This window comes from Oreochromis aureus, linkage group 7 (genome assembly GCF_013358895.1).
Source record: "Oreochromis aureus strain Israel breed Guangdong linkage group 7, ZZ_aureus, whole genome shotgun sequence".
NCBI lineage: Eukaryota > Metazoa > Chordata > Actinopteri > Cichliformes > Cichlidae > Oreochromis > Oreochromis aureus.
The window spans coordinates 53,662,889-53,678,884 of NC_052948.1; the positions used below are offsets into that span (position 1 = coordinate 53,662,889).

The 15,996-nt window shown below is 41.2% G+C and overlaps 2 protein-coding genes across 4 annotated transcripts; one reads left to right on the forward strand and one right to left on the reverse strand.

The window, feature by feature from the left end:
- Nucleotides 1-376: 376 nt before the first annotated feature.
- Nucleotides 377-6,117, reverse strand: mzt2b (mitotic spindle organizing protein 2B). Of its 2 annotated transcripts, XM_031734355.2 has the most exons (5): nucleotides 5,977-6,117; nucleotides 5,577-5,762; nucleotides 5,326-5,486; nucleotides 3,853-3,990; nucleotides 377-1,122 (listed from the first exon to the last, which is right to left on the reverse strand). In XM_031734355.2, the coding sequence occupies exons 2-5, from the start codon at nucleotides 5,750-5,752 to the stop codon at nucleotides 974-976; spliced, it is 624 nt and encodes a 207-aa protein (XP_031590215.1). In that variant the 5' UTR covers nucleotides 5,753-5,762; nucleotides 5,977-6,117; the 3' UTR covers nucleotides 377-973. The 2 variants fall into 2 exon arrangements, with proteins under 2 accessions (XP_031590215.1, XP_031590214.1); XM_031734354.2 differs by lacking the exon at nucleotides 3,853-3,990.
- Nucleotides 6,118-6,310: 193 nt separating this feature from the next.
- On the forward strand, nucleotides 6,311-15,801 carry trim23 (tripartite motif containing 23). Of its 2 annotated transcripts, XM_031734345.2 has the most exons (11): nucleotides 6,311-6,519; nucleotides 7,143-7,305; nucleotides 7,711-7,832; nucleotides 7,922-8,200; nucleotides 8,281-8,463; nucleotides 8,545-8,760; nucleotides 8,899-9,033; nucleotides 9,151-9,280; nucleotides 9,393-9,503; nucleotides 13,496-13,620; nucleotides 13,700-15,801. In XM_031734345.2, exons 1-11 carry the CDS (start codon nucleotides 6,331-6,333, stop codon nucleotides 13,877-13,879), a joined length of 1,833 nt encoding a protein of 610 aa, XP_031590205.2. In that variant the 5' UTR covers nucleotides 6,311-6,330; the 3' UTR covers nucleotides 13,880-15,801. The 2 variants fall into 2 exon arrangements, with proteins under 2 accessions (XP_031590205.2, XP_031590206.1); XM_031734346.2 differs by lacking the exons at nucleotides 6,311-6,519; nucleotides 7,143-7,305; nucleotides 7,711-7,832 and having other exon boundaries at nucleotides 7,938-8,047; nucleotides 8,119-8,200.
- The last annotated feature ends 195 nt before the right edge of the window (nucleotides 15,802-15,996 follow it).

Genomic DNA, 15,996 nt, shown 5'->3' on the forward strand with positions numbered 1-15,996 from the left:
AGAACAAGAGCCACTCTTTACCTTTGGGTGCCGTATTGTCTTCAGTATAACAGGTCAGAGAAAGACACTGACAATGTCACAAAACAACTGAAAATCAAACATTGGGAAAATCGTGAAGATGCAATGTTGCTGTGCACCACATACTGCTGATTATAAGATGACATATAACAGACATACCTCTGCACTCACTTTTAAACACCTTTAACATAACTCTGAGAATGAAATCTGCTGAATTTGAATCAGGTAACTGATCTTTTTTTCCCCCTAAATTACATCAAATACAAGCGACTATTCCAGTACATAGTTTTTGCATGCTGTAAAACGTGGAATTGGTGTATCTTGCCGCAGCAAGAGTAAAAAAGACAAATCTGATAAGTAAATTCTTAGGAGATTTATTAAAGAAGTGATATAAAAAAGAAAAACGTTCACAATGAATAGACATTTCTCACTAGAAATAATTCAAATTAAAACAATTATTTTTGTCTTCTTTTGTGTCTTACTCGTTTGAATTGCAAATACCAACTGGGCAAAAAGCTTTAGCCACCAAAATCTGACAGAGTAATAAGGAGACACACCACACACCAATTTTGAAATAGTTAGAACTTTAAAGGACTAGATTATCTAAATTTGAACAAATTTATTATTTTTTTTATTGTATTTTTTTTTTTTTTTACATCAGTGACACTTGATTAAGTGATGCAGGCAGCTTTAATTTTTCAGTACAACAGACACTCCCTCAAAACATATCTTACAGTTAAGTGTCGGTGCCTGAACCACATAAAAAAAAAATCAGATGGATTATTTACACCAACCATTCATCTTTTAAAAGGAGGAGGAAAATAAAACCAGAACACCTATATTTATTTGTAATCTAGGTAAACCAGTCCTTCAAGATGTGAAACAGAGAAAGGTACACATAAGTTAAATGTAAAGAAACCTACATATTTACAAATAGCCTCCAAATGCCAGAGTTTTAGGTCGAGTTTATCTGTGAGGAAGAACTACTGCTGCCGGAGCTCTTGGTTTTCTGCCCTCTGGTGGCACTGGGCTGCCGCTGCACTCTCTGGCTGGAAGCCTCTCTGCTCTTCTCACTGTGGCTGGTACCGGCTTTACTGCGTACTCCTGAAACGAAGCAAAAAAGAAAATGCACTCAGGGAAAGGAGGAAATAAATGTTTAGGTGACTGTTATAGGACTGTTCGCATATACCATGCAATATGGCATTTTAGAAAAATAAAAATGGAAATGGTAATGACGGGGGAATGAAAAAGTGCAGCTGATAAAACAGCTCATTTTCTTATATACTTGACAGTATGTCACAACAGCACTGCGCATTAACTATGAAGTGGCGAGAAAGTGCCCTCAGAAATTATGAACTGCAAATATAGCAAGTGTCAAGAGACTTGACTATTTTACTGGTGAAGGAAGACAAAAAAAAGACTGTGTTATTAATAATGAATAAAAAAAAACTAAAGTACTACTACTATAGCCTTTAGCTTACAGCTTACTTTAGCCAATATAGCTATACTTAAACAGATCTTCCTATGTAAATGACATAATTCAGACACTTAACCGATTCTTTCCTTACATACACGATGGTTTAGTGCTCATCACAGTGCTGTGCAAAAGTCTTGCGTCACCCTTTATTTCTTTATATTTTGCTTGGAAAATGAAAAATGGTAGCTGTGATTTACTGAAACACAAGCATACATGGAAATACAGTATATAAGCCAAAAAAGAAAAAAAGAACTTGTACTATTTTAATGAGTGATAAAGTCTTTTCATTGAAAAATCTATTCTTCCGCACAGCCCGAACTCTCTTTAACTGTTTATTTAAGTAGTCTTCAAGAACATTTCTCCAGGCTTCTGAAGAACATTTGAAGCTCTTCTTTGGATATTTGCTGCCTTTTGTTTTCTTCTCTGTCAAGATGATTCAATAGCGCTTCAATAATGGTGAAGTCAGAGTTTTGGGGAGGCCAATCCATGACCGATTTGTGTTCTAGTTTTTCTATCCAGGTATGCTTTTGTGCACTGGCAGTATGTCTGGGCTCACTGCCATGTGGAAAAATGAACCTGTTGTCCAACTAGATTTCTTTCTTTCTTTTAGCTTTCCAGACGGGACTGTATGGTGGATCAAAAACTGACGGCACTTTCTATGTTCTCAATTCAATCTATTTTGACAAGATTATTTAAAGTTTCACATTTGATTCATCACTCTATAAGACCTGATGCCACTGATTTTCAGTCTAGTTCTTTTGAAATATGGAAATATAGTATACCTCTGGATTTTCTCTCCGTTTCCCTTCCTTAAGAATGGCTTTTTGATGGCCACCCGTTCCACTGAGCATATTTCGAATGAGGCTTCAGCAAAGAGTAGATGGATCAGCTGAAGGGCCAGATCCACCTCTAAGGTCTTCTTTGCTAGATTTTTTTCCCTATGTCTTAAAGACATGACTGTCAGATACTGTTCATGTACCGTAGATAGTTTTCTGACCTGCCAACTTCTTGTTTTGTCCTTCACTTCTCCAGTTTCCTCAAATTTTTTTTTTTTTTTTTTTTTTTTGGGCACACTGCACACCCATGCCTAGATACACCAGCTCTAAAAATGATCAGGTACAAGGCCTGGACTAAAGGGGAGTGGAAAAAGCAGTCAAAGAAAAACCTTTAGAAAGCCTGGAGAAATATTTCTCAAGACCACTTTAAAAATACTGGAAATTCCCAGTACTACCCCTCAGATTCCTAGACGACATGCCTACAGAATCAATTTCAAAACCCTACGTTATTATTTTTTTGAAAAACCTTTAGGTCAAGGTTAGTGAGATTAAAACTCGTCCGAGATTTTTAGTAGATGCACCTATGGTATCAATTTGAAGGTTCTATGTCGCTTCGTTCTCAAGTTATTGCATTCACATACTTAAGTGTCCACGCTGCCCTCCCACCCAGCTCGGTGACAGCAATATCCCATAAGCCTTAGCAAAAATAATAATACAGGAAAAAGTGGAATTTTTTTTTCCAGCTGATAGTGATATTGTTCATTTTGTTTTTGTTTTACAAAAAAGTATTTCAATAGTGTTTATACTCTCCATTTGTACTAAAATCACAGATTTTAGCATTCATTTTTATTCTGAAAGGGCTTCTTCAAGTGAAAGTTCTGTATTATATATCACTAAACTGATGTAACCATTTACAAATACAAAATCAAGACATTGGGGTTGCTTAGGGTTAGGGTTCTTAGCAAGTCAAATGTTTAATACGTTATTTATAAAGTCATAAAAAGCTTGGTGCCCGCACACTTTTCTCTGCTTTATTCGTCAAGTTTAAGTTTCTGACCATTTATACTGTAGAAGACTATAAACTTGACTATCATTATTAATCTGTAAGTCTTTAGTGAAATCCTGAAAATAGAACTCAATAAGTGCATATTGTATGAACCAAGTCAAGATCCTCTTCTTTTGTGCCGCCACTCATATGGTGACAGGTTAATCACCACACAGCAACATAAAAGACTTCTTTTTTTTAACTTGTAAATTCAAGCTACTCTTGTGTAAAAGAATCAATAAAAAAGTACTTCAGAGTTTCTTTTTTAACTTTCTAGCCACTTAAAAACAAAGGGAAAAAAATCCACTGCACAGTGAATAAATCTCCTTGAGTATGAAAACATCCAAGGGCAAATTCAATTTTTACGGTCCACACACAATCGCATGCATGCACATATAAAGAAAGCACAGCATGCAGGTTTTTTTTTCCCCAAAATCCTGCTCCATATCAAATTGCACATAAATACAACTTTTGTTAATGAGAAAGGCAAGCAAGTGGGCAGATGAAGGTGGAGGAGAGAGTGCAGCAAAAGGGACCTTGAGAGTGAGGAGAACTAGTGTCTTGGGGGCTGTAGACCACAATCTTAGTGTTGACCCTTGGGGCTCTGGGGCCTGCTGCTGAGGGGGGAGCTGCGGCAGGTTTAGGGCTCTTTCCAGAGGCCAAAGAGTCCTCTTCTTCAGGAAACAAGACACACAGAAAAAAAGAAAGAAAAGAAAGAACTGACCGGGATAGAGAGGAAATCAGAAAAACCTGTAACACAGTGAGGATGAGCGATTTGTAGATGAGTTTGCATGACTATGCCTGTCTTCAGATACCCTCCTTTTATGTGGAAAACCGTGCTGTGTGGGGTGAAGTGAAGATTGGATTTAGTTAGTGAGGTCAGGTAAGGGAAGAGTGCGGCACAGAACCTCTGCTACAGCGTGTACAGAACTTAAATGGGGGAACGTGATAATTTCACACACTTAAAAAGCAAAGAGAGGAGCAAAGAAAGAATATAACATAAATTGTTAGAAAAAGAAATTTAAAATTCTGAGTCTTTGCATCAAAAATCTAATCTGTAGCCACATACACACACGCTTGTTGTTATCAGAAATTACTGTTACCAACAACTGGGCTTGTTTGCATTGGAAAGTAGGTTGGTCTCAGGACCCCCTCTGACCAGTGTTCTTCCCTAATGTTCCCTAATCCTTGGACCTTTGATGTTCTCCATTCCCACCAGCTCATACACCACTCAAGCATAACATTATCACCAACTGCCTAATATTGTGTTGGTCCACATGGACTCCACTAGACGCCCTAGAGGTGTGCTTTGGTATCTGGGACCAAGAGGTTAGCAACAGATCCTTTAAGTCCTTTAAGATGTGAGGTGGGGACTCCATGGATCGGACTTCCAGCATATCTCACAGATGTTTGATTAGACTGAGATCTGGGAATTTTGATACTTTATACAATAACAGTATATATATCGATTTTTAAAAAAAAATACATACATAATTTATGTTAACATAATAAAGATTTGTGGCATAACTATGCTACACTTTACAAAAGACAGTGATGAGTTCTTTCTCCTTCTAGCCTTGGCTTTCCTTAAAGGTGCAGGGTTTTATATTGCCGTAAAAAAAGTGAACCCATAATGATTAAAAAGAGCAAAACACATCCTAAACTTTCCTGACTTTCAGAGGGTTAAACTGTAGGTGACAAATGACAGCCCACTTTTCCTCAGTCAGTTGTGATCTGGGGGGACGGATATCTAAATCCTAGCAAGTGTTTGTGGCTGCTGCATCCTGGACTGACCAATGTTGGGTTAGGAGGACCCAACAGAGGGGGAAAACATGAACGGACTAGGATAAGACAGTATAAATAGGGAGACTAAAACTTCCCAGCCTGATTTCTGCAATGTTTCTTAGTTAAAAGAAGCCAGACTATGTGCGCTGAAAGATATTCAACATTTAAATGAAAAATATACATATACTTTCAGTTGCATTACATCCCATTCTTCAGATACTAACCTCTGGCTTCTGTGTGCGCTGTGGTCATGCTTGTGGTGTGGGCGCCAGTTGAAGGGTCTACACCACAGCTTTCAGCTACCCTCTGTCCTGCACACATTGCCTTCAAAGTCTGGAAGACCGCTTGAGGAGCCACATTCATCTTCAGCAAGTCGACTATGATTCTGTGAGGAGGAGGAAGGGGGTGAGGACATAAAACCACGGTCTTTTCCTCCATGTAAACCACAGTTAAGGCCGATTATTATTAAACATACTTAAAAACTTCCTGATCCACAGTGATTCCTGCAGCCTGAGTAAGTTCGAACAGCTCCATTTCTTCGGCGCTGAGGACTTTCTTCTTCTTTATTGCATACTTCTGCACGTTAGATGTGACAACCAGCGCAGGGGAGTCAGGGGCGGAGGGAATCGTTTGTTGTGCTTGTTGAGACATCACTAATGAACTGAGGGGTTAGATTAAATAAGAAGGTAAAATAAGATGCAATGACCAAAAGAAAAACAGCGTAAACGATTGTTGCCCGCCCACGGCGAAACACGGCGTAACTGAACCTCCTCTCCGAATCAAAAATATCAAAATTTATCAAAAATATAACCACAATGAGACCTAAATGATTAACACAGCAAACGCCTGATTCCTCAAAATTAAAATATACCTACCATTAAGAGCGCAATGCCCAACGTTCAGTTGCTTCTGTTTGAGCCAAGCGTGACGCGCCAAAAATACGTCATTGTCTTGCCTTTCATACGTAATGCTCTCAAAAATAAAATACAAGAAAAAAGTGGGTTTTTAAAAGTTACATTGTTCAGTTGTCCGTCACGTCTTCATTTAAGATTTTAAATCCATGTTTTACAACCCCATATTAATTTAAAAAGTCTTTCCAGGGGGAAATCTTGCCGCTACTCAGCTACTTTCAAACGCCCATAGGTATTTATTTGGGCAGGGGTTTTTTTTTCGTAAATTGAACATAAGTCACTGGAAATATATAGGCATGGTAGCCTATACTAGTAGAGATGCTAATAGAGCGAAAAAGAACGAAACCGGAAGTGCTTCTGGGGATTGTCCTCTCAAACCTGCTCGGGTCTCTGCGCTGTCGTCCAAGAATGGCCGCTGCTGCAGCAGGAATAAACAAGCAGGGCGCCGTAGCGACGATGGAGCCCTGTATCCGACACGGGAGAGGAGCTAATGGGAGCACGGTTAAGGTTGTAATGGTGTCACTACAATCTTGGATCAAACTACATGTCGATCGCTGGTGTTTGGCTGTTTTGTTATGTTGAGCGAATGACCGACATCAGGCTTGCCTCTGACGCTTTTGATTTTGGGCGAATGCTGCTGCGTTGGCGTCGTTGGCAGGAGGATGTCAGAGCTTTATTTTATAAATCGGAACAGAGTCATGTGTAAACACTGTTTCACAAGACGGTCATTTTTTTTAGCGCTGCTTTATACCTTTAGACTTGTGCACGTTGACATGGCTGGTATTTGTGCCTGCATCATGCTAGCAGATGAGCTGGCTGGTCTTCTGTCGCTAGTTGGCGTCTGTGCTAGCTGTGCTTCACTGCTGCAGTTCCTCTGTGAGGGAGCCCAGCTCAGAGTGTGACCGTGTCAGAAGCTGCTTTTCGTACTGCTTTCAATGCATTCACTTAAAGATCACTGAAAGTAGAAATCAGAAGTGTTATTCAACTGTAACGCTACAGGTCAAGATGACTGCATCCGACTAGTTATTGTTCTGTCTGAGACCTTATAGAGCATCTCCCTGCAGTAACCCAGAAGCATCTGTACGCCCCAGTGATCGGGTGCTTTAATACTGGTATATGTTTATTTGCAGGTGCTGGAATGTGGTGTTTGTGAGGATGTCTTCTCTCTCCAGGGGGACAAGGTCCCTCGTCTTCTGCTCTGCGGCCACACGGTGTGCCATGACTGTCTAACCCGGTTGCCCCTCCATGGCAGAGCGGTCCGCTGCCCCTTTGACAGGCAGGTCACTGAGCTGGGTGAGTGATGTCATCACGCTTTCCAGCATTGTATATATAGCGGACACATATGTGTAATACCTGCTATATAAATCATTAAGTGAAATTCAGTTGCTGAATCCTGAGACTGCTCATTCTTCTAAAAACAAGAGCATAAAAAGAGCTATCAAAACCAACTAAGAACCTTAGAACAACATCCTGTGATCTGCATGTTTCTGTTTATTTGACTTCATGCCAGCCCCTTAAAAACAAAAGACTTTTACCCAGAAGTTGTGAAAAATTGGGTGTTTATTACAGAAAACATTATTCTCGCTGCAGAAATCTGTGATCCAGTTGAGGCTAAAGTTGTTTTTGAGGGCATGGAGCTGTACAGTGCTGGCATTATTTGCCTTTCAAAGTGAGTTTGCTTTCTTCACATTTGCTTAGGGGACTCTGGAGTTTGGGGTCTAAAGAAAAACTTTGCTCTGCTTGAACTCTTGGAGAGACTCCAGAATGGAGCGACTAACCAGTCAGGAATGGCAGAGGATGCCTTGAAAGGCATGGGAGAAGTAAGGCAGCTATGATTTTACTGATAAGAGATGTGTCACCTTCACACCTTCTACATGCTTTATCCTCAATCCATCTTTTTTTAAACTAGTGTATAATTCGCTGCGATGAGGATGAGAGCCACACAGCCTCCATGTACTGTACCGTGTGTGCCACCCACCTGTGTGGCGAGTGCTCTCAGCTCACCCACTCCACTCGAACACTGGCCAAACACCGGCGGGTGCCACTGGCCGATAAGCCCCATGAGAAGACCCTGTGTCCACAGCATCAGGTCCACGCCATCGAGTTTGTCTGCCTGGAGGAAGCTTGTCAGTCCGGGCCCCTCATGTGCTGTGTATGTAAGGAGTATGGCAAGCACCAGGGCCATAAGGTAGCTGAAAAACTTGTTCCCATATTAGATATAGTCACTGAAAAAGATATGGTTATATATTGCCCTATTTTCCCTAACAGCATGCCGTTCTTGAGACTGAAGCCAATCAGATTCGTGCATCCATTCTCGACATGGCCCACTGTATCCGAACCTTCACAGAGGAGGTGTCCGAGTACTCGAGGAAGTTGGTGGGCATCGTGCAGCAGATAGAAGGTGGCGAGCAGATAGTTGAGGATGGAGTAGGCATGGCACACACTGAACATGTAAGACAAAGGGCTTCTTAATAAAATACAAATGATCATGCTTCTGTTTTGGCACTTATATCTTTCCCGTGTGTGCTTCAGGTCCCCGGCACAGCAGAGAGCGCCCGCTCCTGCGTCCGAGCTTATTTTGCAGATCTGCACGAGACCCTGTGTCGGCAGGAGGAGATGGCGCTGAGCGTGGTGGACGCACATGTAAGGGAGAGGCTCATCTGGCTGAGGCAGCAGCAGGAGGATATGACCATCCTGCTGTCTCAGGTGTCCACCGCCTGCCTGCACTGTGAGAAAACACTTCAGCAGGTAGGAGACGTGAGGAGTTTAGGAACTCGTTTCCTTCTTTTTCCTCACCCCAGTTAAGATCAAAGCTGTGGTGATTTGTGGAAATGCTTGTGTAATGCCTTTAAAGGTGTGATGTGCGTTGCTTCTTATGTGCTTTAGGACGACTGCAGAGTTGTTCTGGCAAAGCAGGAGATCAACTGTTTGCTGGAGACGCTTCAGAAGCAGCAACACCAGTTCACTGAGCTGGCAGATCACATTCAGCTGGATGCTGGCATCCCAGTCACCTTCACTAAGGTACATACTGTCGCTGTTCATAGAAATTTGCTTCTGTAAACCAAGTATGTCACAAAAAATGGAAAAGCCTTGGGTTTTCCTATAAATGTAGTAATGACATTGAAAATGTCCTTTCAGGACAACAGGGTCCACATTGGTCCAAAGATGGAGATCCGCGTAGTGACTCTGGGGCTCGATGGCGCTGGAAAAACCACCATCCTCTTCAAGCTGAAACAAGACGAGTTCATGCAGCCCATCCCAACCATTGGTGAATGCACTTGCAGTTTAATGGTTCACAGAGTTACTTTAGAGTCAGGATAATGCAAGTCTTTTTTTTAATATTATCCTATATTAAAGCTTGTTTTTAATCTTTGTCCAAGGTTTCAATGTGGAGACGGTTGAATATAAGAACCTAAAATTCACCATCTGGGATGTGGGTGGGAAGCACAAGCTCAGACCCCTCTGGAAACACTATTATCTAAACACTCAAGGTATGTTTTGTGCTTTCTGTGCTTTGGATATTTATAGCATGTTCTTGAATTTAACTAGTACTTTTGTGTGACTTGGACCACTGACAGGTGAAGTGAATAATTTGGAGCATCTGGTTAAATGCACAGTTCTGCTGGGAAATCTTGGCTTTGTGTGTATTTCACTTTGACGTTCACATACAGTATATAAAAGACGAATGTAGTCACCGTGCCTATTGGGTTGCAGAGTCTAGTTTTAAGGCCTTGGCTTCTAGTATTTTGGCCAGAGGTATATTGGAGCCAGAAGTAACCATATTTGGACAAGGACATGGTCTGTTAGGGGACTTAACTGCACAGGAGTTCATATTAGGTGTTCAGTAATTGTATTAAAAATAATGTAAAACAGGTGAGGTTTTCTGACTGAAATTAGCAAAATTGAGGTCCAGCAGAGAGCTGATTGCAGGTGGTGTGGATACCCAAGTTTGTGAGGCGATGTAGGATTTTAAAAGTCATTCAATACTGTATTTGCATCTGCTGAAAACCTCTGGGAGTTTAAATCCTGGTGACACTAACTTTAATAGCAAGGTCAGTTGTCAACTTTCAGAAAATGGCATATGATTTTCAAACTTATATATCCATTGATGCATCTGCTCGGTGTCTAAAGGTTTAGCATTGGTGGGCACCAGTATTTTTGAATGAAGCTATGGAGATAGTGGATATACTTGACAAAAAGTGTTGAAGATGGAGCTGTCTGCTGGGGGTAAAGAGGAAGTTAACAGAGAACACTCAAAGATGTAGTGAAAGACGACAGGGTTAAAGTGACAGAGGAGGGTGCTAGGGTAGAGTGACATGGCAGATGGCGTCGCTGTGACGACCCCTAAAGGGAGTAGCCAATAGAAGTTCTCTACAGATTGACTCAATTTCGTAGGCAGGCTCAAGGGTGTGGTGGCAGTGAGAGGTCAAATGTACTGTGATGTAAGGAAACACCAGCAAATGGAAAATAAAAAACTGCAAAAACACACAAAACACAACCGAAATTAAATAAAACACAACAAAATATTTTTACGGCAACAATAATGTGACTGAACAGCTGCAGAAGTGACAGAAACCAAAACATGTGTAGGGTTTAAATGAAACACATGTAATGAAGAGAAGAGGAAGTTTCATCAGTGATGTGAGGGATTGATTTGTGGTGTGAGCTTTGCAGCATTTTTTTTCTTTCCATTGTGTTTTATTGAAATTCTGTTTTGTGAGCTTTTGCAGCGTTTTTCCAGTTGCTTGTTTGACCTCTCAGGGCCACCGTAAAAGTGGCTATTTGAGTTACGTCAATTTTTTGAAGCTCTAAGTTTGCTTCATTTTTCAGCCCTAGAAGCTGCTGCTTTGTGCCAGCTTATCAAACATTGTTTAACAAGTCCTCCTGCCACGGTCTAAAAACTGTTCCGGTATGGCTCCGGGCATACAACAAAGAGCATAAGGCACTGATCGAGAATCCAAACTCCCCAGATCCCTGTCCAATCAAAGGTCTGTGGAACAAGCCTGATCCATGGTGGCCCCACCTCCCCACCCAAAAGCTCCACAGCTAACGTCCCAGTGCATGATTCCACAGACACTGGGACTGTATCTGACTGTTCAGAGCTGTTTTGGCAACAACAGTAGGACTTACAGCGTATTAGTGTGTGATTTTAATGTTTCCCTCGATCAGCGTATGTTGACTTGAAGGTTTCTGAGAAACATTTGATCCCTATCATGTCACTGAAGCATTGCAGGTTCGAAGGAAAAATCATTGTTGTTCATGAGTAAACAGGCCCTTGCTTGCCAGACAAGCTTTTTGACTCCGTGTATTAAAAAAAAGCATAATTGATTCGCTTTTTTTGCCATCTTTTTCGCAGCCATCTACTTCTAACCCACAGTACTGGTTAAAGTGATGGAATCATTAATGTTGTTACACTGTATCCTCTGCAGACCTGAAATATCTCCAGGAAATGTCAAGGCAATCCATCAGATAGTTGACATTTATGGTACAGACTGAACCATAAATGTCAACCTCTTTGTGGTGTGAGCGGAAAAGTCAGAGGATCACCAAAGTCAGCTGGTTTCATCCTTCGGGATCCATGCATATCTCAAACAAAAAAAAAAGAACGTCTGACAGTGGCCACTGATGGGTTAAGAGAAATCATGGCACACCACAGAGTGATTGGTCAGACAACAGACCACAATAGTCTAGAGGTACTAGTAAAAAAGAGATTTTTTTGTTTTTATTTCAAATTCCTGGCGGGGTGTAAAGAGATGTCTTTGTTGCACCTTCAATCTGTTTGTGGTTTCAGCACAGGGAGGGAATTAAACAAAGTTAGAAAAATATACCAAAATAAACCCAGTGATTACATTGGCTAAATGAGAAACAGGTTGATTTACAGCCTCACTAAACTGTGAGGTCACACAGCGTGGTTCTGGCTAACAGCAAAGCAAACCCTCATTTATCTTGCAAAATTTAACATATTCCAGCTATCATGAGTTTGTTAACTTTAAAGTGTAGGCATGTGAAAGGCTTGTCGTTTACTTTAAAATAATTTGAGGACAATACAAGCACATTGGCTGAAGTACATTAATCATGGGTTCTGTTCAGAAGGAAGAATACCAGACACATTCACTTGGTCTTAACATAATCTACAAATAACCTGTGATTTATATATTAGAGGGCTCCACATTTTTTGTCTTGGACTCTACTGAAGTAGCTCTGCGCTTGACTCACAGTTTAAAATAATCCTTATTTTATGAGGTGTGGTGATGGGCCTCAGGAAGTTTTAGCTGTTTTCCTTTAAGCCGGCTTTATTGTGATCAGCTGCCCCTCAGGAACAAGATTTACCTCTCACCCACCTGCATAGCATGTGGCCATTTTTCAAACCTTTGTGGATATTGTGGTTTTACTTGATTTGTTCTTGTTTTACATTGGTTGCGTTCCATTATTCATTTTAGGTTTTACCATTTTGGGCTTTTAGTACATAGGACAGTAAAGACAGGAAAATGAGCCCTTACAGGCTGGCTAAATTATGCCCATGTCAGGCGGGGCTAGGGCCTCCCTGTATAATAGGCTGACTTAGCGCCAGATGTGATTAAAAAAAGCCTCTTCTCGCTTCTCACAGAAGCCTGTAGACAACTGTGCTGTTAGGTGCTAAGCTAAACTGTCCACAAATTCAAGTGAACAGCTCTGTCACCAGGCGCTTTGTTGCCAACATTTCAGTTGTTCACTAGCATACAAAAAGTAGCATTACTTTGCTGTTGCTGGTGTTTAGTAGCAATACTTTCACCCTGGGAAGTAGCAATAGTTTCCCAGAGAGTTTGTAGTGCGGAGATCTGGTGGAAGTGTATTCCAAAGTCTTACGGGTAGGTTCTGAGTCCCATGGTAGTCGGGTGAGCAGGTATAACAGACAAAAGAGAAAATGAAAAAGGCTAACCTGTGTGAGGCTGCTACAGCACAAGGAGAAATTGTGATGCCCAATGATTTGGCCACAATGCTGTGCAGAGAGAGACCCTCAGCCCATCACTACTGCTTTCCCGTTGCTGGAGGTCCACGGAGTATGTGAGGGTTTCCGCCCTGCTGATGTCACCCTGGGAGGTGATGCTAATGAAGTCTGAACTTTTAGCTCATAGGAATTATTTGAATTTATTTTTGTCACATTTGTACAAGCATCACCCTTCACAGCATTTGTATGATGGAAGAAGGGGAAAGGCATCATAGGTCTGCTTTAACAGTAAATCAGATGTAGACAGAAGCCGCAATCTAACAGTTCTACAGGAAAATCCGTCCTGAACTGAGCATACTATGACTGCACTTGGGAGAAAGCACCTACTGCTCTTAACAGAATAGGGGTGGTGCCAGCCTTTCAGTGCTACATGTACAAAACATTTGTACCCATAGTTGTTGTCAGTCTTGATAAGAAAGGTGTACAGACCACTATTGCCAATCATCAAATGCTTTAATGGTAAATCTCTCTCTTCCAACTCTCATATTTGTGCAGCGGTGGTGTTTGTGATTGACAGCTGCCACCGGGATAGACTCATGGAGGCCCACAGTGAGCTGGCCAAACTGCTGACAGAGAAGGAGCTGCGAGATGCCTTGCTGCTCATCTTTGCAAATAAACAGGTAGTGTAAAGAAAAAAGAAGACACATAATCTTGATTAAGCTCAGAGATGCCAGTTTGCATCACCTGTCCACTTTTCAGGACGTTCCCGGCGCTGTGTCTGTGGAAGAGATGACGGAGCTGCTGAGTCTGCACAAGCTGTGCTGTGGGAGGAGCTGGCACATTCAGGGCTGTGACGCCCGCAGCGGGATGGGCCTCCACGAGGGGCTGGATTGGCTCTCCAGACAGCTGGTAGCTGCCGGCGTCCTGGACGTCGCCTAAATGCCGCCTCTCTCCACATGCGGACTCTTTTCACTCTCCACCCAACCCCCCGAATCTGAACACAAACCCCCCAACCTCTGAGCCTGGTTCATCAGTTCTCCAAAAACTTTTTAACATGAGCTTCGCTACAAGGCTGCAGCTTTAAACCCGACTTCTCCACCTTTCCATCTCCAAGCACCATTGTCGGCAAAGAAAACAAAAGACGTATATATCTTCTCTAGCTTCATAATATGGGAACTACAAATATGTCTTCAAGCCTGCCCTTCCTGCTACTCCCGACCTCTGAGAAATAGTCACTGGACCTAAATCCTGAGTTGAGACTACGTCCTCCCGTCCTGCTTTATGCCTTCATGTAGCTTACACACTTCATTTTTTCTTCATAGTTTAGGTGATGAGCGGTTTATCTGGCATTTATAGCTTTTGAACTTAGGTCCGGTTAAATGTTAGACATGCTCCTTGTGCCCTGACAAAGTGAACTGTGTCTGTTTTTTCTACCCCACGTTAACTCACCATAACTCCCCAAATACGTGACCTTGAACTGAACTAAATGCACACCGGTCCATGTTGTGATGATAGTATCATTTATGTATGCTTTTTAGTACGCTTAAAATCATCCTGACAGTTGACTTTAGTCCCCTTTCAGTTTATTCCAGTACACTTGCAGGTTAAGTGAGATGGAACAGAAACATTGCTGTGGTGTAAAGGGGACCTCTTATGCACACTTTCAGCTCCATAATTTTATTCTTGGATTAATTTTGGAGTAGCTTTGCATGATTCTCAAATCAGAATACTACATACTCATCTTATACTGGGGCTTCGGTGACAGTCTCCCCCAACACTTGGACTTTGCTCCAAAGTAAGGTTTCAAAAAGCTTTTTATCCCCCATGGAAGTTCTAGTTATTCCACTTCCTTCCACAGATTTCAATTCAGGATTCTTTGGCTGCCACATGTCTGCAACAAGCCGTTTTCCTTCTCTCCGTGTAGGTCAACTCATAAAGAGCATCATAAAGAGCAAAACTTATTATAATGTCACCACTATAATGACATACATATACCAGAAAGGAAGGAAAAGCATAACTTTTCAAGCATAACATAGGTCTACTTTAAATGGACACAGTGGCTTCAAGCAGTCTAATGTTCAGATTTTGCCTGGTCATCTACCGTAAGGAATAGCAGCTGATTTTTTTTCTTTGGATCTTTATGTGCAAAGTCTTTTGTTTTGTTTTTAAGTGTGTGAACATATTTAAAAGTCACAGCTGGTGAGGTTTGGTTTGAATGTAGTGTTTTCTGTTACTAAGCAAACTGTTACCTGAGCTCGCTGATGAGCAGGACGAGCAGACTTTACTTTGATACAAGCTGTTGTGGGGTAAAAACAAATCAGAGTTTTTAAATGCACCAATTCTGCCTCCGTTTTGTGGAGCGTACTGCATGCAGAATTTGTCGACTGCACTCGTCTGCCGCCTCGCTCCAGAGTTTCCATTTGAAAGCAAATGAACCACCTGCTGTTTCTTAAGTAGACTATGAGACTGAGTGTTAACTTCAATGCGAAAGAAAAAAAAAGTCTTGAAAATATTCCTCTATCCTACACAAGTTTTTTTCTGTTTTTCTGGAGTGCTTTCAAGATGGTACACCGTTAATCAGCCTTCAGTAATTCTGTAATGTGAAAGTAGTGAAACGTTAAACCTAACACTTACACTTGTCTTGTTATTGAGGAACCATCATTTGAGTTTGATTTGATCTTTATTCATTGCTATGTAATGTTAACTATTTGTACTTATGTATAAAAATATTTAAACAACTACAAAAAGAAAAATGCACGTGTGAAAAGCTTTTCCGCATAGTTTGCAACATCATTTCCCTTTGTTTTGTTTTTTTTTTTGGAAACGTAGAAGCACAAAGTGCATTGAAACCTTTGTTACCAGTGGACTTGAATATGGCTTTTGTAAATTATACATAATGTGATGCTCTATAATAAATTTATTCGACTGGTAAAGTGACTGCTAGTTAAACACCTCAAGATGAACATTCAAAGCACTTCTTACTACAAATATTATTCACACAGCACTTGTCTCCATCATTCACTCTCACACACACACACACACACACAGAGTTGCAT